At 32.4% G+C, this 21,394-nt stretch overlaps 2 protein-coding genes and 1 long non-coding RNA gene across 14 annotated transcripts in view; 1 reads left to right on the top strand and 2 right to left on the bottom strand.

Annotated features, from left to right (window-relative positions):
* Window positions 1-21,394, bottom strand: part of LOC143896896 (uncharacterized) — a 214,793-nt gene that overhangs the window by 105,350 nt on the left and 88,049 nt on the right. The gene's annotated exons all lie outside the window — the stretch shown is intronic.
* Window positions 1-21,394, top strand: part of LOC143896888 (octopamine receptor beta-1R) — a 77,501-nt gene that overhangs the window by 23,796 nt on the left and 32,311 nt on the right. For 2 of the 12 annotated variants that reach the window (XM_077405035.1, XM_077405029.1), the window contains exon 1: window positions 19,944-20,348. The exons of 6 other annotated variants lie outside the window; for them this stretch is intronic. The gene's annotated coding sequence lies outside the window, so the exon portion shown is untranslated. Of the gene's footprint in view, window positions 1-19,943; window positions 20,360-20,380; window positions 20,858-21,394 lie in introns of those variants that run through there. 4 more of the 12 variants (XM_077405034.1, XM_077405028.1, XM_077405031.1 and 1 more) reach the window with 3 other exon arrangements.
* Window positions 15,612-16,140, bottom strand: LOC143896895 (U3-myrmicitoxin-Tb1a-like). The gene is made up of 2 exons (XM_077405054.1): window positions 15,922-16,140; window positions 15,612-15,808 (listed from the first exon to the last, which is right to left on the bottom strand). The coding sequence occupies exons 1-2, from the start codon at window positions 16,123-16,125 to the stop codon at window positions 15,758-15,760; spliced, it is 255 nt and encodes an 84-aa protein (XP_077261180.1). The 5' UTR covers window positions 16,126-16,140; the 3' UTR covers window positions 15,612-15,757.

Genomic DNA, 21,394 nt, shown 5'->3' with positions numbered 1-21,394 from the left:
TTCCAAATTTTCTAAAAGTTCTCTCAGATCGTTGTTTTTATATTTATTTTCATTTATCACAAAATTAAACGATGAATTCGTGTATCAGAATGTTTCAAGGTTTTAAAGTTGAGAGAGAGAGAGAGAGAGAGAGAGAGAGAGAGAGAGAGAGAAGAAAAGGGAGAGAACGAAAGTGACTTTGAAATATTTAGTAATATTCATCGGCACACATTGATATCGAACATCGATAAAACGTTTATTTTAATGATACCCCAATTCAATGACTCATCAGTTTTTATGCGTAGGATGAGCTCAAAAATGAATTTTTCAGTCGGCTTATTGATATGGTCGATTTAAGCTTCACGTGCCGCTTCATGTGCCGCACCATTATTCTTTCATGACACGTGCGTGAAGTATAAGGATTACATGTGCTTATCCGCCACTGATATCCGCCATTGCAAAAAATAAAAAAAAAATCGATTGTTGTAATTTTTTTTACAGATTTTTTCTCGTAGATTATTGAATGGCAGTTTCCATGCTACAGCAAATACAATTTTAGCATTTAGAAATAATTATTTTGTTTCATATTTTTTTATTCGACTATAATTATTTTATAACATCTTTAAAATATTATAAACGTGGATTCTTTGATTTTGATTTTACTTCTCAATGAAAAGATACTATATAATTATTATAGGTTGTATAAAATTAATAAAAATATATAAAAAGTACGTTTATGTATATTCATATATCTGCATATTACATATTTTTATCAAAAATGTGGATTCCAAAATAAATTTCCAAATAAATCTCCAAATCAAAGAATTCATAGATTAAAACCCAGCTTTTTGATTAAAATTATACATTGTGAAAATGAAGGAAATAATAATATAGAAATTAATACACAAAAGAGCACACGAAACTGGGTCTTTGCACTCTAGCGCCTTTTATTTTCGAGACAAGTGAAGCCAGGCGCCATAATGGCGTTTCCATAATCATATTCGTTTCCTCGAGTTGGTAAAAACGCTTTTTTGCAATGAATGTATATCCCTTCGCTTCTACACTGAAAGCTCTCTTTTAGAAAACCGGAAGCTCGTTATTCGCCCTTGACTGGATCGAACGAGAAGTTGTATTCTCGTCCATGGTCAAAGATCATTGCCTCTCTCTCTCTCTCTCTCTCTCTCTCTCTCTCTCTCTCTCTTTCTCTCTCTAAATTACGCCCTAAATATTCTGTTATTTCTATTTTACGTCTGGATTTTATTAATTGTTGTATTGTCGCAGAACAATTCGTCTAGAGACAAGAACTGGAGGAAATTGTTCGGCCATTAGAATATATTGCTTGTCAATTGCAATGCACGTGTCATCTTCTTAGATCGACATATATAATAAAAAATTTTAAATATATACGTATGTAAAAATATGATAAAAAAATAAAAAAAATAAAGATATTATAGAAATGTAATTCTCTTCAAATTAATAATTTAAAAATTTGTAATTAATATAAAAATATTATATTATTTAATTATATAATAAAAAAGAGCAGTTAATACAGTTTAAATATTCTTAATTATTTTAAATCAAGTCATGTGAAGAACATTAAACGCTGCCCCTGAAGAAATACTTTGGAGATTACAGAGCTAGGGGTAGATCTTGAGATTTCGGTCCCGTGATCCTTGAGAGGATTTCTGATACACCGAAAATAGGACGACGTCCCAGTCTCGTAATCTCTGCGGGGTTTTCTTTCCCATCTACTATCAATCCCACTTTTTCTTTTCATACGTCTGCGGATAGGCTTTGTCTCGTTGGCGTCTGCTCGGTTTCCAAAGGGGGTATAAATTGCCGGCCTAAAGATACGATCCTTGAAACGAATAGAAAAGACCTAGTTTTGCTGTTAACCGAGACTTACAATTAGATAGGATAAAAAAAAAGAACAAAGTGAGACAGCGAACTTTGAGTAAAATATTCATGAAGATCGCTGATTGTTAATACATATATGTTGAATAAAAAGTATTTCCATACGTAAGTTTAGAAAAATTGAGTTTTAGGGAATTTTCGAGGATTTTTAATGCTCACTCTGTCCGAAACTGAGATTTTAATTTTACGTCCTGTGAAGAATTAATTTTAATCACTCCTGAATTCAATTAATTTGCATTTATTAATGTGTATGTGTATGGGTTCGTTAACAATCAAAACAAACATTAATAGATATTATTAAGTTAATGCACGTACACGACGTTACGAGAGACGTTGTCCCACGGATAAGAACTATTCGGGTCTTGCCCTTTTAAGCGGGAAGGTGCAAGCCTTCAAGGCCAAAAGCCGAAAATAGCTTTAAACGGCATTGCAACAACTTTGCTAGTCGAGACTTGATGGAAAAGTCGATAGGCACATTATTAATATATAATCTAAGCCTTTACGACTCTACGGCGACTAACGCCAATTTTTCGTTTTCTGCACGCTGTTCACTACGTTTGCCTTCTTGTATTTTTTTTCTAATTTGTTTATAACTGTATATCCCGTTTACTGTGTAATTCATTCAATCAATATACTGGTTATAAAAAAAATATATATATACATAAGTTAAAATTAGTATCTATATTTTAAGTAATTATCAGTCCTAAAAATAGAATAAAAAGACGTTATAATTCAAATGCATGAGTTTTTTTTCCAATTTATAAAGAAATAAAAGAGACAGAATATATTTCATAATTTAAAATATAGTTTTATAAAATATTGTAATTAAAATAAAAATTTAAATTAAAAAGAATTGACATCTTTGTATCCTGAGCATCATAAACACGCCAACACACATCCAATACACATCCATATATTATCTACTTTGTTGCACATCTAAAGCAAAAGAGAAATGACATTTTCTCTATTAGCAAATGATATTTATATAACCCAAACCGAGCAAAAAGTAACATTTTGTAGAACTATTTCAAACGTTTGAAAAACTCTTTCTATTAATTCATCCCAATTTGTGGCCTTTGATACCACGTATACGGTATTCGGTGTATGTGCGATTGATGGCAAAATGTAGAGAAGAAAAATAAAAGAGAATACTGTGGGCGATCTCATCGGAAGTCAGTTTGGAATATCGAACCGAAAGGTAGCAGGGTCATTGGCGAACGTCCAGAATTGACGCGCGCGTGGTTCATATCTCGATGTGTGCACCCTCGTAATACGAGAAAGAACAGGATCGAATTGTGTGTGTCAACACAAAACTATAGACAAACTATAGACAACTTTGAGATAAACGCGGTAGAAATTAGGTCATCTAGGAGTGAGATTTAACGTTAAATCGCTAATCACGTTGCTCTTTCGCAGATTTCCTCTCTCTCTCTCTCTCTCTCTCTCTCTCTCTCTCTCTCTCTCTCTCTCTCTCTCTCTCTAAAAACCAGAACGATATCTGAGTTTGGAAAGTTAAATATTTGGTCAAACATTTATCTAGTGTAAAGTTCATTAACTATGGTAGTTATACTTATTAGGAAATATCTTCTTACTAATAACAATCTCATTAAACCTTAAGGCCCTTAAGCAATTCTTAGGCAATCCTTAGGCAATCATTAAGTTTAATTTATCCATTTTATGATAAATAATATAATGTATGTAATATTTATTTTTATAAAATAATTTCAAGCATAAAATTTATATCTATATACGTTTTATTTTTTGAGTGAATTTAATTTGATTTTATATTTATTGAATAATTTTATCAACCATATATATCAATATATAAAACAGGAATATTCTCGGCTTTTTCCAATTTTAACTAAATATTCTAGACTGAGCTAATTGTTAAAAAAATTAAATTAACGAACGCTATTGGATGAAACCGCGATGAGTCAGCCTCTCGAAACGAGTCAACATTTGCAAGGGCGGATATTCCGTACTGGCATAAGAGTCATTACGAAATACGTTGTGGACTTGAACAGTGAAATCGTCTCGCGTTTTTTTTTCTTCTCTGGTTCGGGAAGCTGCGGAAGAAGCCGGTAGTCCTTCTTTCACGCTTGCAAAGTCAACCTTCGTAATCGTAGCCATGATTACGAAACATTAAGGAACACTTTTCTTATCGAGAGGAAGAAAAGTAATAACAGTCGATGGAACTTTTTTATCCGTTCCTGACCTCGTTGTGCGAATGCTTATTTCCTAAAAAGGAAGGATTTCGAACAAAACTTTCTTTCTCTCGTAAAAATTTTACATGGATTACCATAATCTATACGTATTCTATAAATAATTAAATAATTGTAAAATATTCACAAAATTTTATTACATAAATAAAATTTATACATCTATTAAATCCTATGTCGTATAAATTTATACAATTTTTGTATATATATTTTACCTTTCACACATCCAAATTTCATTAAAACATATATAATTTTAGGTTCACAGCCTTAAAATTATAAAAGCATTAGGGATAAATGTTGGAACATATCATGAATTGCATGATCGGGCAATGATAATAGAAACGTAACGGAGATAAGAGATACGGAGGAACTCAAACGGAACTATACAGAAATGAAACGTCAATTTTACTTTATGCTTTCCAGTAATCAGGCCGTTCCACCCTATTTGCTCGTGACGCATTTCTTCGTTTTTCGTTTCCGATATTCCCGCATTTCATCCATCCCCTCGTCGACCATCTTTACACAGTGTAAATAAATTTCAATACCAGACTTTAATAAAAAAATACTCAAACACATCAACGCGTAATTTCAAATTGAATAAGTAGTAAAAACATAATAAATAATAAAGATTGCCAATCGATAGATATAGATAAATTATTATTTCACTACAAAATAATTCTAAATATTTGGCTAACGCTAAAATATTGTCATCTTGGAATTTAAAATAGCGTATATTCTATTAATTGTAACAAAATACAGTATTACATTGCAGCATTGGAGAAGAGTCTTTAATGAAAAAATTGGCAGGTAGAATCCGCGAAATCCTTCTTACACATTACCGTGCGGCCTTCGTCTAGCGCGCTGCGGTTGCAGCTGTAACTACAAGTTGCAGCTGTATTATAGATTCGATTTAAAGCGATGGGCGCAGCTGGGAAAGCAGTTGAGATATAAAAAATTTACGCGGAATACAGAGAAAAAGACCGGTGTTGGTTTTCGCTCTTATTATTCTCGCGTTAATCTTACCGCTCTTATTTTCTCGCGCACTTTTCTATTTCCCGATCGCTTCTCTCTCTCTCTCTCATGCACCTGCGCTATTAAATACCAAAAGGGCGTTTGTAAGTTCAATTACGAGAAATTTCGCTCCCCGGAGAATTACGCGTTCTTCGTGATATTTTTAGAGGGATTATCGAGAAATCTCATGCTATGGGCTACTCATGGGGAAATGCTTTTAATAAAGAACTTGCTCTAGGGATTTTCCCCTAAATCGAATCATAATAAGTCTGCCAAGATAGAGAAATGAAAAATCTAATGCGACATATTATTTACGACTGGAATAAAACTTTATTTTAAAACCCAGACACATATTTCATATTTATTATTAATTGATTGTTGACTATAGTAGTATATGAAAGTTATTTATAAATAAAAGTTATTTATAAAAATATTAGAAAAGAGATGATTTAAAAAAATGGAGGAAATATCTTGATAATACAATAATTGAGTCTCCTTTCCATACAAAAATCTTTCTTTTTTTACAAACATCTCTGTTTTCATTGTTACTGTCGATTTATGGGTTAAGCATTAATATATTTTATTTGAGCTATTTGTTTTATAATTATTTCTTGTTTCTATCTTTTATTACACACACGCCATCAACTTTCTTGATGAATCTATGTTACTTTCGTCCCATGTTATGTCCGGGGAAACTAACAATGAAAAACATTCCATGTGCGCACTGTGAAAAGCTATGTAGAAGTTGCAAATTGGAGCTGACATAATCGTTCCACCGCGTGTACGAGCCACGGAGGGATTTTCTATTCTCGCATAGGGACATCTCACACGTTTTCTCCTCTCTCTATCGATTCAGTAAGCGGTTCGTAAGGAAGAAGCGGCCTTAAGGGCGCACGCTCAATGGCGATAACCTATTTACCTATGTAGACCCGCCGGGACACCACACCGGGTGACTCATTTTCATCGATCCGCCGGCATCTCATCGTAGTGCAACTTCCGCTTTTCTCTCTCTTTCTACTTTTTTCCCTCAATAAGCGGGAAGTTTGGGCACCAATTAAAAGCTATTTCCAGTGATAAACACGCGAATTAAGCCTAGTGCAAATGAAAGCTTTGTGTACAGGTTGTTTCAGATATATACTTGTTTTTTCATTTACCGATGCTTCGACCAACTGAGATTAACTTTTCTTTAACAAAAATAGATAATAAATTTTTGAACTTATTTTATATTCAACGTTTAATATTTTTCGTTTTACACATGATGTTAAAAAAAATTCTAAAGTTAATGTCACGATTGAAAAAATTCAGATTTTTGTGATTTCAAACTTGAGAGAAAGAAACAATGAAAAATATTTAATTATTAAATAAACTATCGTTTTTTTTAAGTAATTAAGAATAACATTTTTTATTGTTTTTTCACATCCATAAAGCGCGACTCTCAATTTGCGACTCAAAAAATTGCAGGCAGTTTTGTAACTCTGTTAAAAAAAATCAATTTCAATATTTCACGCAAAAATTTATAAATAAAAACTAGCACAATAAACCTTGACACTTTTTAATAAGATCAAATATTTGTCATACAAACAAAATTTACAAGGAAAGCATTTTCCTTGATTTTTTTTGGTTTTTAGAAACAGTTTTCATACTCTTTTCAGCTTTCATTGCTGGAATCAGTTTTTCATATCTTGCATTTCGGAAACTACTTTGAAAAATCATACACAAGAGTATATATAACTGATAAATTTAACAGATAACAAACGTTATTTTATCTCGTAGCGTGTTTATTTTGGAGTTGCCTTAACTATGGCCTCGAAACTTTATCATTCGCGGCTCTCTATTTATCATGAAAATATCTATAGAGCAGGGTGGAGCTCGGATGCGCTTTTTGCTGCCTTTCCAGAGCGAACAGTGAATGGCGCGTTATATATTATATATATACTTATTAAGGCAAACTTTGGCGCGCGGATACAAAACCGTGTTGGTATATGAGACTGTGTGTGTGTTTATAATCATTGAATAAAGTTTGGCATACTTTAGCGGCTTTCTTGGTCATGGAAGAAAAACTGTTACCGATACAATAGGTATCCTTTTAGGGAGCACAAAAGCATGAAAATTGTTATTTGTGCAACAAGTGCTGTAAGATGAAAATTCAAGGGTGCGGAGTTGACAAGGCGAGTGCGGTCACCGCACCCGGAAATTTTTATCTTTACGCACAACTTGCACACCCTATTTTATGTTGCAAGTGCGTGAAAAGTGGTCTATCACGCACGCGTAGCGTGCGCAATGGGGCACTTTCCATGCACGTGTTACATAAATTTTTTTTCAGCACTTTAATTGGATCTTTTTCTATGTCCACACTGTAAATCCAAGACTGTTATTTTTATACGCATAAACGTCTAAAAATGACACATTTGATTAAAGCTCCGTTTTACATGTTCTGTTGCGTGTTAAATTAACACGTTTAATTGTATTAAATTAAAAGTTAATACCTTCAACGGTGTTAAATGACGTGATTTAAAACGGCAAAAAATGTGTAAGAAGAGCTTCAGTTAAAATAACACACTTGGATTTGCAGTGCAGACATCTTGAGAGTCCATTTTTCTTATTAATAAGAAGCTCGCTCGAATCTTTCGAGGCGTCGCGAATTTATTTGACAACACTAAAGACTTTGCTTTCCTTGAGAGGCAATCTTATTTTAAACATCGTTATATCATGAAAATTAGTCCGTCGTTAATTCGCTGTTCCTGCACAAGATGGGAATAAGTTTATTATCCTGTAGCATTTGGAAGTTATAATAGACTTCTGTTTATCTTCACTAGATTATCTGTAGTATTCTGCTCTCTTGGCAAAGTGCCCCTGCAGATAGAATTATATCGATCTGCCAATTTATATTGGCAAGTACTCTTCTCTCTTGTTCTCGCAAGAAAAAAACTTTCTTGTCTCGATATTACGAAAAGCTTTGAACTTTGAACATACATTATATTTTATGCTTGCAAATGCCACAACATAATGTAATATATACACATATATACACATACATATATTTCATTTTATCTATTATATTTCTATTTCTATTATTTCTGCTACAATTACACAAAATACTAATATTTTTTACTATAAAATTTAATTCAGTGAAATTTTGATAATCGCGTAGATCCGGCCATTGATTTTCTTATTGTCGTTACAATTCCTCTTCAATACAAAGTTCTCGCGAAAGGGGATTTTCATCTGTTTAAACTCTCGCGATTGTCCTACAAGAAATCCCATCAAGTGGAAAAAAAGCGTTTCCTTTTTTATCATTTGAGAATTCTATTGTCATGAACTAAGTATAAGTTATTTCTTTATGACGAGGAGGAATAAGAACATTTTCATTAAGCCGTAATGAGCAACGATGGAATTCGGGCTCTCGCAAGGGTTCGTTTCTTGCAAGATAGCGACTCGCGCGGATTGAGTCTCTCTCATAACAACTCGTCGACAACTCTCAACTGAAATAAACATTCCTTCCGCTTTTTTTCTTATAAGAGAAGGTGAATTTCTCTACGTCAAAGGAAAATGATGCGAATGAAACAAATCACTTGTACGAGGTAACTTTTCGTGTTTTCAGGGCGTTTTTTCTACAAAAAAGAATAATGCTTTATATTCATCTTCCAAACTTAGAGAAAGAACGAGAAAGTAACTTTCTACTTTCTATTATACACTTTGTACAATAGAATCAATTGAATCCAACGGCATTCGCATAGCATTCTCCCCGCTGAATAGGAGTAGTGACAACTTGTTAATATAAAGTTTAAAATTTCAGCGACGTTTATTAGTGCCCTGTAAAATTGCAAATATTCTTATAACTTCTAAACTTAACGTTACAAAAACTAAGATATGTTCCGAAATAAATCTATAACGTATGTACGATATATCTGTGATACAGACTGTGCACACACAATCGATAATGTGCATAAACAGCCGTCCTGCGGAACATTCTAATTTGCATTATGACATCATTTTATCGAATTAATTAGTGCTGTTACATCGCGCATCGCCGCACTGCTTCAAAGTGCAACCGACAAAGCTCAAATATTAAACTATGCCTGCGATACGCCCCTTTTGGAATGTTTTCACTATATTACGTACGTACGTCACGGCATTTTGCCCCCGTCGTCAAGCGGGCAATAATTACCATTAAATTAATTGTATAAAGCAAAATAATTATTGGAATCCACTCTTAAAAAAGCCGTGTTGAGTCGATAGTCGAATTTATTGTTGCCTTTTTATTCCACTCTTAAAAAAGCCGTGTTGAGTCGATAATCGAATTTACTGTTGTCTTTTTACCGCGATGCTGACTGCTTATTGCGATTGATTGCGCCGCGCCCGCGCCGTAGCTTGCTTCATCCCGTGAGGGACTGTCATCGTGGAGTGTGTTTTGACAGTTTGAACGTTAGCGTATTGTCGTATGAGTATAATAGTGTAACGTAGTAAAAATCAAATAATAATAATTAAAAGTTAAGTTATAATAAAAAGTATGCGCGCGCAGCGCGCGTCTGATGTGAACGGTTGTCATCGAAAAATGTCAGATAAGTTTTAGATAAATTCTATATAATGTTTTTATTACAATTTTTGGTATTTTATTATTCTACATAAGATACTTTGTGTTATCTTCTTGATTCAGTTATTAAAAGCTTTCATAAATGTTGCTAACAATATGTTTTGTGCACACAACAGTAGTAAAATTACTACTATATAAGATTATATAAAGATACGTATAAAGAGAGAGAAATACCTATATGCATGGCCGGCAATCTTGAAACCTGATGACGTTTGAGAATATTGAAAAGAGACAGCATATATACGCACGTGTGCGCTCAGTGCAGACAGTGTGTGCAAATTAAAAAGTGTCAAAAAAGAGAAAGAAAGAAAAGGAGATAGGAAGAAAAAGTGAGAGGTAAGCCTTAAACTAATAATTAAACTTATATTGTGCGTAACTCATTTACGATAAAAAATGATAACGTATTTGTTCATAGTATTTTATTCTTTGTGATTAGATATTATTATACAAAATTAAAAATGATGAACAAAAGGAAAAAAAGAAGACAGAGAAAGAAAGAGAGAAAAAGAGAAAAAGAGAGAGAGAAAGAGAGGCAGTTAAGCCTTAAGATAAAAATAAAAATAAAAATAAAAATAATAATAAAAATAATAAGTTAAACTTATATTGTGCGTAACTCGTCTACGATGGAGATGATGATATCGTGTTTATTCGTAATTTTTTTATTCTTTATGATTAGATATCGCAAAGTTGAAAATGATGAACAAGAGGAAAAAAAGAAACAGAAAGAAAGAGAAAAAAAAGAGGCAGGTAAGCCTTAAAATAATAATTGAACTTATATTATACGTAACACGTCTATGATGAAGATGATGGTAGAGCGTTCGTTTGTAATTTTTTCATTCTTTGTGATTAGATATTACAAAGTTAAAGATGATGAACAAGAGAAAAAGAAGAAGACAAAGAAAAAAAGAGAGAAAGATGGAAAAAAAAGAAAAAAGTAAATTTAAAAAAAATAATTAAACTTATATTGTGCGTAAATCGTCGACGAGATAAAGATGGTAATAGTAATTGCGTTAATAATTGTGTGGGTTAGTAATTTCTTCGTTCTCCATGATTGGATATGACAAAGTTAAAGATGACAAATAAGAGAAAAAGAAGAAAAGTCGAGAGAGACAGAGAGAAAGAAAAAGAAAGCTACAGAGAGAACGAAAAAGAGAGAGAGAGAGAGAGAGAGAGAGAGAGAGAGACGGGGCCGGAGAGTTAAGAATTCACTTTCGTAATCAAAGAGATAAGAAGCATGTTAAAAATTTTGTATATAAAAATTGTACGTATTTTTTTCGAAGTTTTTAATTAATTATTAAAAGTGTATTTATATCGTTGCAAAAAAACAAAAAACATAAAATTAATTTAAATCAAGATTTTTCTGTACAAAATCATTTGAAAGTCATGTTGTTATGTATACCGTTAAATTTTTCTTAATGTGTTATTATTAAAGAGCAATAGCGTTGCAAATGTTGTTTTGTGTAATGATATAGAAAAAAAGCTAAATGGCGCGTAGCGCGCGCTTGTAATGTTCTAGTCCATATTTAAAAAAGAGATGTGAAGTTTATTGTTGTCGCTTTTCCGCGATACCGACCCGCTCTCTTGCTGCGCTTACTTCATTTGCAGCTGTCATTGTATATTTTGATAGTTGTGTGTATCAAGGAATTAATAGTGTAATATAGTAATTGCATAATATTAAAGCTAAAAAGCGCGCGCGAAGCGCACGTCTGTAGTGTCTAGTATTATAATAAATAAAACAAGTATATTATATACATAATTTTTTAGTAATTATTTTCTTTTTTAGAGCTTTTTTTAAAAATTAACAATCTTTGTTGTAATTTTATATAGTTTCAAAACCAAATAAACCTAAAATTAGAACTCTATTTAGATTAAAATTGCAGATTAACATAAAATTTAATGGCGAATCTCAAAACATCGTCACTGCAATTAATTGCAACACGGATCCTTTAAATCTTACTGTTCGATATGTGATTGTAATTTCGTGTTTTATTTTTAACGTTAATTATATTCAGTTTCTTCATTTAAAAATTGTAAAAGATTTTTGCAAACTGTTTTTAAAAAATTAAATTTGATACAAGATATAAAGGCAAATTTAATAAAAAATTATAATTAACGTAAATGAGCATAACAATATAAGAACATGTATACATATTTATAAATATGCATGTATATATATATATATATATATATATATATATATATACACTCATAATATATTTAATATATAATTATTTAAATGAAAGAAAATCTTAGCAAAAAAATTATTTCATTTATAAAATGTTAGATTAATTTGCTTTGAGTCAACGCAATCGGCAGTAATTCGATAATTGTTTACATGCCTTGCAAGCGGAAGTGATGATCGAATTATGCCGCCAGCAACTCATACTCGTACTAAATAAACAAATAAACGTGAAATTCAGCCGTCATATTACTGGTAGAGATGCGGGATATAAATATGTCGTTAATTAGCAGCTAAATTACTGCGCAATTCAGAATCCAGATATTTCAGTTATGAAATGCAAATAGATTCATAGAATGGCATTTTTGCTAATTTAATAAATATATTTTTGTATTTTTTTACATTTTATACATTTTTATGTATTTTACATTTTCTTTCTCTCTATTTTTCTCTTTCTTTCTCTCCCTTTTCTCTTTCTCTTTTTCTCTTTCCAATGATTAGTAAAAATTCCCTTTGCATTAATTTCTTATTTTTTACTACAGATTTATATCTGGAAATTTTATCAAAACAAATTAAAGAATCAAATATTCTATTTAAGAAAATTAAATTTTTAACTGTTATTTTTAGTAAAATTCTTTATTTAAAGCATTTAAAATATTTAAAAGCTTCTCAGATATTCAGAATATTTGAAGAATAAGGGTTTAATTAGAGAAATAAATTCTTAATTCTTAAACAAGTTTAAATTCATCTCTTTATATGAAGAAAATCCAAGATAAAAAACTTTAAAAAATTTTTTCTTTATTAACCTATTTAGACTCTTTTGAAGAAATAAAAAAATGACTTATCGTATTTTAAAATACCTATAGAATTTTTATAGGTATTTTAAAATATTACCTATAGAAGATAGAAAAATAAAAACAACATTATAATACATAGTACAATTAAAATTTTCAATTTTGTGCTTAAGCTACATATTATTTTATTGCTACGTTTATTTCGGTATCATAATTTTACGATTTAACATTTATTCAACATAAAATATTAAAATAATTTTATGTTGAATTCAAGCTTTGACGTATATGTGCGAGTGTGTCCGCTTATACGTATATCTAAATATTTATTTCTTTATCAAAATTCATGTGGATTATATCAAATAAACTGAGGATGAGCGTGGCCTAGTAGACAGCGCACTGATCTATTGAGCCAAAGGTCCCGGGGTTCGATTCCCGGTAGAGCTAGAAAAATTAGATTAGTTCGTTCTTCTCTCGGAAGACAATGGCAAAACACCGAAAGTAGTATGTTTTGCTAAGAGAACTTATCTAAAAAATCTAGCCGTTCGGGATCGGCGTTAAACTGTAGGTCCCATATACAATGTGTATATAATCCACGTGCGCGCAACACATGATGTATATGAAGAGAAGTCATCACGCTCGGACACGAGTAATAGGACTGAGGATGGATGGATATCAAAAAAGGAAGAAATAATAATACACACCTTCGACGAAATGGTAACATTAAACACAATCGAGATATGTAGAACACATAAATTTATACTGCCTTGACGTGACATTTTTTATCAAACAGTCGTTGTAATTTTAATAGTTATATGCGGTGCATTGCAATAGAAGTCTCTCAACTGTATTTCTAAGAATCAAAAATCTGCATCCACACAAAACGGCATATTATTTTCTAATACTTTTAAAACCCAAAATAGATTTGCAATAATATACAAATAGATTTTAAATGTAGATTAATTAATATGTAAAATTTACCTCGCAAAAAAATATTCGAAAGTACTGTAATAAAATAATATAAGTTTCTTCGTAACAATCTTATCTTATTTTCTATTAAATTGTAATCTTTATACTCAATCTTCTTACGTTGTGTATGTTTTCTTCTAATTTTGTCAAGATCTATAAGTTTCGTACTAAAGTATAACGTCATATAGTCATTAATAATACTTTAGAATATTGCCAATCATATTTACACCGTATGGTTTCCTCGAAAAAAGTATTATTCTTCTTTTTTCTTTTCTTTTAACATTTTCTTTGATAAAAAAGTTTATTTTTATGTGGTTCTTTTTCGACAAAACTTTCGCATTTGAATTTGTGATTTTATAACAATAGAATAGAAATTAGAAGATGGACAGAAAGGGAAATTAAAGGTGGCAATTTTTATTTTCTCTCTCTTTGTTCCTCCCTCCCTCCTCCTCTCTTCCCCCTCTCTCTTTCTCTCTTTCTCTGTCTATCTACTGTCTGTCTGTCTTAGCTAAAGGTAATCTTTAATCAACAATCTCACGAAATTGACGGCAAACGGTCGTTAATACGGCTCTTTACAATTCAATATTACCGCCATCGATGCTCGCGTAATTACACATTTCGGCGAATTAATCAAACAAGATCCAACTCGACACAATGAGCGATCGCTTAGGCGACGTTCCTGAATTCTATTTAACGGACTCTATTTAGTCGAACTCGAAATCAAACTTCAGCATTCCGCAGGCTTCAAGCAACGATATTAATGCCGGCTATTTCCGTCGATTGAAGCGCGAAAAATGTTCTTCAATAATTAATACAATTCATTGATTTATTATTATTTATATTTATGCGATTCATAAAAAACTTTAGTCTATTTTCTTCTAAAATAACAATATCAAAGAGTTATGGAGTCATGAAAAATAGAAATCTTTGTAAGGTATCGATTTATAGCAAAATGCAAAATGTGCTAGTCCTATTGATATTGCATTCTTTGCCATAAAGATATTATCAAAATAAAAAGATATTTAACGCAAAAAATTTGGAGCTAACATCCCATCATTATATATTATGAAGTAACATTCATCTTTATATTATATATCATCATAATATTATTGATATGTGTACTTGGCACATTTTTTGAAAAGGTAATTTTTGAACAGTAAAACATTTAACACATAAGAACAAATATTATCATTTCCAGAACGTGTTTACTTCGTTAACCCACGCTGCATCGAACGATGCATAAAATCGTTTCTATTTTATACATGGACTTTAAAAAATTAATATAAACTATACGTGTAGGTATACCATACAGATGTGTGTGTACTTCCGCGTGCTAGGTACGTATATTTATTTTATTTATCAAAATCCGTAAATTATATCTATAAAGGAAGAATGAATAATGGAGAGGTGACAGTCTGATTATTCGAGTGCACGATTGTAACATTTGTACAATACATAAACTTTGTTGCTTTATTTTGTGTTAAATTCTTATGAAATAATTGTGTCTTCCATGGTTATAGCGCGTGTTGCAATAAAAGTCACTCAGCAGCATTGTAAATGAATGATATACACACTTTGAAGCAAACGTGGGTGTGAAATATAAAAAGTAAAATTGTATTATTTTATCATTACTTAGTTTTGAAATTTCATTTATAGAGACCATTTTTTGACTGCAGGACGTTTTACAGAAAACAAAAATTATTTTATTAGAACTTTAGCATTGAGCTTCTGATAAATAGTGTCATAAGTAAATTGACAAATGAATCACAGATCTCTTCAAGAAACAGTATAAGTTTCATTAGAATAAAATATTATAATTGTAATTGCGTTAGTTATCTCATAATTTAAAAAAAACTGAATCAAATTTGCTTTTTCTCTCTCCTTAAAATTATGAATTTTTTAGTTGTGACAGTATTCTTTTAAGAGTGTGATATGTAGAATAAAATGACAATATATTATCATACCTATAATTATTATATTTATTTACTTATCAGTGTATCATAGACACAATTAATTATTTATGACGCAGCGCAAAGACCTTGAAGGATAAATAGCATGATTGTTTACTATCTTAGCTTCGGCGAAAACTTTGGCTACAGCGTTAGCCACTCGTTAAGTGATGGTGAAGGAACGGTAGAGCCATTATTCCCGACTAAAAAGAAAGAAGAAAAATATCAAATAATAGATTTTAGTTTACGATGAAACAATAAGCAATATTTTACGTCGATGTAATATTGTACAAATTAATAAAATGACCAATCTTACGAGAAGAAGTAAAGGAGGAAAAGGTTCAGGTTCGGCTAAAGCTTTGGCTATAGCTTTAGCCACAGCTTCAGCTTTGGCTTCAGGTTCAGCTACGGCTAAAGGATGAGCCAAGGGACCAGCCCATGTCAATGCGCCGCTTAGACCTACGACAATTACCGCGACGAACAAAAGTTTCGGAACTTTCATTGTGCTGTACTCTAACATCGCATCACACTTTTGCTGTTTTATACCTTGCGACTAGCCGATTATTACCATCAGGAAATATATCGCTCGCGGATAAGAAATCGTGAGGCGCAGTTGAAAGTTAGATATATTTTTATTATTAAAAAAGCTATAACTTTTGATGGTTAAATTGTAATTGACATTTTATGCTAAATCGTGATGAGTAAAAATTTTGAAACTTGCATATTTTGGCTTTGTACTATACATATATAGCACTATATTGTTGATAAGATATATTTTATAACTCACGACAAATAAATTATTATCAGTGAAAACAATATTTATAAGCCAGATAAGAAATTGATGGGAGAAGTTAAATTTAATATATATATATATATATATATATATATATATATATATATATATATATATATACACTTTTATTACTCATGAATGTACGATTTTATATATGATATAGAATGACACATAGAGCGCTCTAAAACACGTGTCATAGAATAACATAGAGTGCTCTAAAACGATATTGAGTAGTATATTATTAATTATCCGAATAAAGTGTGAATTTTTCTTCAAAAAGAAAAAATCTGATATAAAAAATCTTACTGTGAGATAGACGAAAAGATTCATAGGACAAAAGGTAAAATCAATTTCCGTGATATGGAATACGGACACGGCACGTGTCACCACCGATTTAAGACCCTACTGTAAAAAGTGGACAGTATCGGAAAAATGACAGTATTCTAACCGGGCAGTCACACACACAATCGAAGAACAGATAACGAATGTAAATTACGACGCCATGTTTCCAAGTCAGTTTGCATCTCGCGTCTTCAGAAAAATAATTCGAAAGATTACTTTTTTAAAACTGAATTTTGTTTATTCATCAACGGGATTTATTTTATAGGAATATTTAAGAAATTACACCATACAAATATATACATAGCTCCTCCTTCCCAAATTAATCATATGTATAGATACTCATTATCTTTACATTTATATATTTTTAGTCTTAATTATTATCTATATTTTTTTATTTATTATTTAGTTTTATTTTTTTAATTTATTTTTATTTTTCTTTAAAATATTAAAATTTTATTTTAATTTTTTTCAATTGGATTTAGTTTAATTTTAATTTTTTTAATTTAACTGGTGCTCTCTTAGATATTGGATATTAAAAATTCGAAAGACAGGGTAAACATGATAGCATCCAATTTAACTTTGTCGGGGAAAAGATTGTTTCAATTTTCGACAAGTAATATTAAAAAATCGTTGGTTTTCTATATAAATACCATATCTTTGAAAATTCCGAATTCAAAAGAGGGATCTTCAAAGATATGGTATTTAGGAAACAACAGTTTCTTGATATACATATATGATATATATCAATACGAATATCAAGATAACACTTATGATATATAATTTCACGCGAAGCTCTTTCGCAATCACTCGACGTGCGTAGTTCGAGAGAATCGAGAAAACTTCTTGCTTACTACCGTCGTCGAAATTAGATCGGAACTTCTTACTTACTACGCAGATGTAAGTTCCTCGCAGAGGGCAAAAAGCTAGAACGAGGTGGCAATTCAAGAGGTCGCGGTCGGTGTAATCTTCAATCAAAGTAAAGCCTCACTTACCCCGCATTTCGCTAATATAAATGACTTTTTCAAAATGAATTTTTCGTTGTTTCGACGAGTTAATTCGAATTTCAGATTCTATCACATGGATTTATTAAAATTAAATTCGTATGTTAAAATTTCATATTAATCTTGAACGAATTTCAACGCAAGGGGACCTTGAAGAGGCGCACGAAACTGGCTCACCCGTCGTTGCGTGCAGTCGCTCCTGCTTTTCGCGTGATCGCCGCCTTTCGAGCAGCGCGCGCCCTCGAGAAGGAAGCGATACCCTCGAAGAGGCGATTTCGAGAAAACGAGAGCGTGCAGTTACAGCAAAATCGCGCGCGAACGCGAAGGGAAACACGTGCGCGGCCTCGGTGCTTTCGCGCGAAGGCCGCTCGTCGTTATTACGTGCCCCGCGAACCGATCGATCTCACGCATACGAAGTCGAACAGTAGTATGTAAGAAGAATTCCTCTCTCTTTTTTTACCTCTCTCTCTTTCTCTTACAATTTGTGACTTATAATATAATTATATACGTGATGGTTGTCAATCAAATCTTTTGCACTCTTTGTTAACTATATATGTACATGTTATAACATACAAAATATAATATGCTAATAATTCATAAGTAACATTAGTGTTTCCTGTGAGCATAATATATAACACTTTTTCCAATAGGTATTGATATTGTAACAGTCTTACAATTTCGCTTTATTCAAGTAATCAATCCAGTACGACATGTGCATTATATAATATTGATGGAAGAAACATTTTATTAATGAATCAATGAATATTTTATATATGTTTCCTTGTGTGCTTCTGAATTCACAGATAAACGTGACGTGAACTTTTGTTCCCACCTCCTTTCATTCGGTACGGTGATGCGAGAGTTGCGAAATGTGGCATCGATTGAGGCGGGAATTGTTAGCGAGCGTGTGCAGTTATTGAGATAAATTAGTATAATATGCCGTTAAGGTTGCGGCAATAAAACGTCATTTCTTTTCTCGAGATCGCGGATCAAGGTTTCCTTAATCGTCATTCTTCTGCGCGTTCACTATACAAATCATTCACTGAAAGATATTTACTTCTCATATCAAGCTTATTTTTAAATATAATATATTCTGTTCCTCCTTTTATAAAGAACTTAACTTTTTTAGTACGCTATAATTATTTATGTCTGAAACTGCATTTATATGTGCAATCCAAAGCGACCTAACTGCTGTCATTCGTGGTAAAAATAAATTTCATGAATTATGCATTCCTTAGCAGACACCGCCCGCTTTCTATACATTATAATTAGCATCAGCCGCTGCGCACCCTTCTCATATTCTCATGTTATGTCATGTATGCAAATATTTGCACGGCGCAAAGACAATGCAACTCCATGCATATCCGAGCTCGAGCATCCGGATATGCGACCTTATATCATCCGGACAATAGAATCGTCCGGAGAAGTAGTTAGCGAATGCAAAACAATAGATCTGTTCGTTTTACTCTTGCATTTCCCTGCACTTTTCTATATTTGAAACATTAATCAAGTTGAAATAATAGTGAAAATTAAATATTTTGAAATTTCTCGATTAAGTCTCTCCACTTTCTCGAAAAGGAAAAAACAAAATTAAAAATGTATTTAAAAAATATCAATGTATGTGTATATGTGTACATACATATGTGTATATGTATATGTATATGTATATGTATATGTATATGTATATGTATATGTATATGTATATGTATATGTATACATGGTTAAAGAGCGCATGCATGGAGGGGTTAATATTAGATATTATTATTAACTCACTTTACGTTATATTATGTCGTACCTACATTGTATGTTTTCGTATAGAATTGCTTAATTAACTCTGTATAAATTGCTTAAATAACTGCAGGTGCTGGAGTCAAAGGTCGAACTGACGTTCTACGGTTGCATTACCTTAGGGTAGGAACTTTGTATGTCAAATTGATTTCATGTAAAATTGTTCACATATATATCTCATATTGTTATTTCGCACATACCTTGTATATTCTTCCTTATTCTATCTGAGTAAATGTGGGTGTTTCAAGTCAAAAGTCAAGTTATCGATATCCCGCATTTGTATCCCTTACTCTACGCGTTGGAATACACAACGGAAGGGCGGCACTCTATGCGAGAAAGGAAGAGAGAGTTAAAGAGAAAGAGAGAGAGAGAAAACGAGAGTGTTCGAGGGGGAGAGAAACACGGCGCCGTGGCGAACGTCGCGACGCTCAGTCTACCGGCGTCGTCCGAACATGTACGATCCGTCAAGGCGTTACTACTCGCCGCCGCTCGAAATCGCCGCCGCCGCCGACGACGACGACGACGACGACGACGACGATAACGGGGACGACGACGGTCTCGTCGCGACCTTGCCCGCGAAAGATCGATCCGGCAGCATGTCGCGGATTAGAGCGGAACATCGATGTCCTAGGACTGATCCTACCAACGTTCCGCTAACTAACAGTGCAGTTTAAACCTTTGAAGAATTGTGCTAGATAAATCTCTGCTCCCCCCGTTGTTTACGGAAGACTTTAGAGAAATACTCAACTCTGCCCAAACAGGCACTGAGATTCAATCGAGATCGAAAACTCGACAGTAACGATACTCAAGTAGTATTCGGTATACAAGTGGTACTCAATAGTGTTCAGTAGAAAATTTAGTAAAAAGAAGTTATTTAATTGGAAGAAAATTTAATCTTATTTTGTTTGCACTGCAATTAAATGTTGTAATTTGTTTTCATATTAATTACCATAACACAATATCATAAATTAATAAGAAACAAAAATTAATTACTTAAAATTTCATTAATGTTTTTCTTTAACTATTCAGAAGTCTGAATTATTTAAAATTTAATCAATTCTCATTCATAAAATTAATGTTTACTTGCTTGTATGGCTGAGACTGTTCCGGTTCTTGCTAGATGCTTGTATATACGCAGCTAAAGTGTTGCGGTTAAACGGCAATACTGAGCATCATATTGGAATGATCAATAATAATAATAATAATAAAGTCCCGTTGACTGCGAGTAGTGCTGACTGATGTTGGCGGAATTGATCTTAGATCGAGACCGCGAATGCGAAGATTGGCGATTTCTTCTAATGCGTGCGAAGAGTATCGTTCTTATAATGGTGATTTAATTTCAAATCATTTTATGACTTCTCAATGGTAACGGAGAAAGTGAAAGGGTTTTGATTAATTGCTTCACTGTTTATGAAACAAATCGGTTCGTTATCGGCACTGATAACTCTTATCAGGCTTATTGCGAACCATCCTCTTTTGCAGAGGTGGTTAAAAAGCGGGAAAGAGCGCTTGCGCCTCCAATAGCGTCCTTGGACGCGGTTACTTGGAGCAGCGCGCAGCGTCTAGACATCAAGACGCGCTTTTAATTTCTTCGCGTCTTTGAAATGGATAGATGAAGTGACGAATGAAATAACGAGTGATCTGTTGGTTTTTCCTCTCTTCAAGGCTGCCAATTCATCGATCTTTTTACCGCGTCGAGGCATCGAGATAAACTTAATCTTCAGGATTTTAACGGGGAGAGAATTATATCCCAGCGATTAACGTCCGAAACTTTCATAACAAACTTCTATGACAGTTTAAAGAAAATTTTAATTCTTGCTATACACCAGGCAGTGAAATAAGCTTAATCCTCTGAACCTAATTTT

The sequence above is a fragment of the Temnothorax americanus genome, unplaced genomic scaffold, assembly GCF_048541705.1.
Source record: "Temnothorax americanus isolate GAGA-0224 unplaced genomic scaffold, ASM4854170v1 Scaffold2, whole genome shotgun sequence".
In the NCBI taxonomy this organism is placed as follows: Eukaryota; Metazoa; Arthropoda; class Insecta; order Hymenoptera; family Formicidae; genus Temnothorax; species Temnothorax americanus.
The sequence above is the reverse complement of the archived record's forward strand: the minus strand, read 5'-3'. Positions and strand labels throughout refer to the sequence as shown.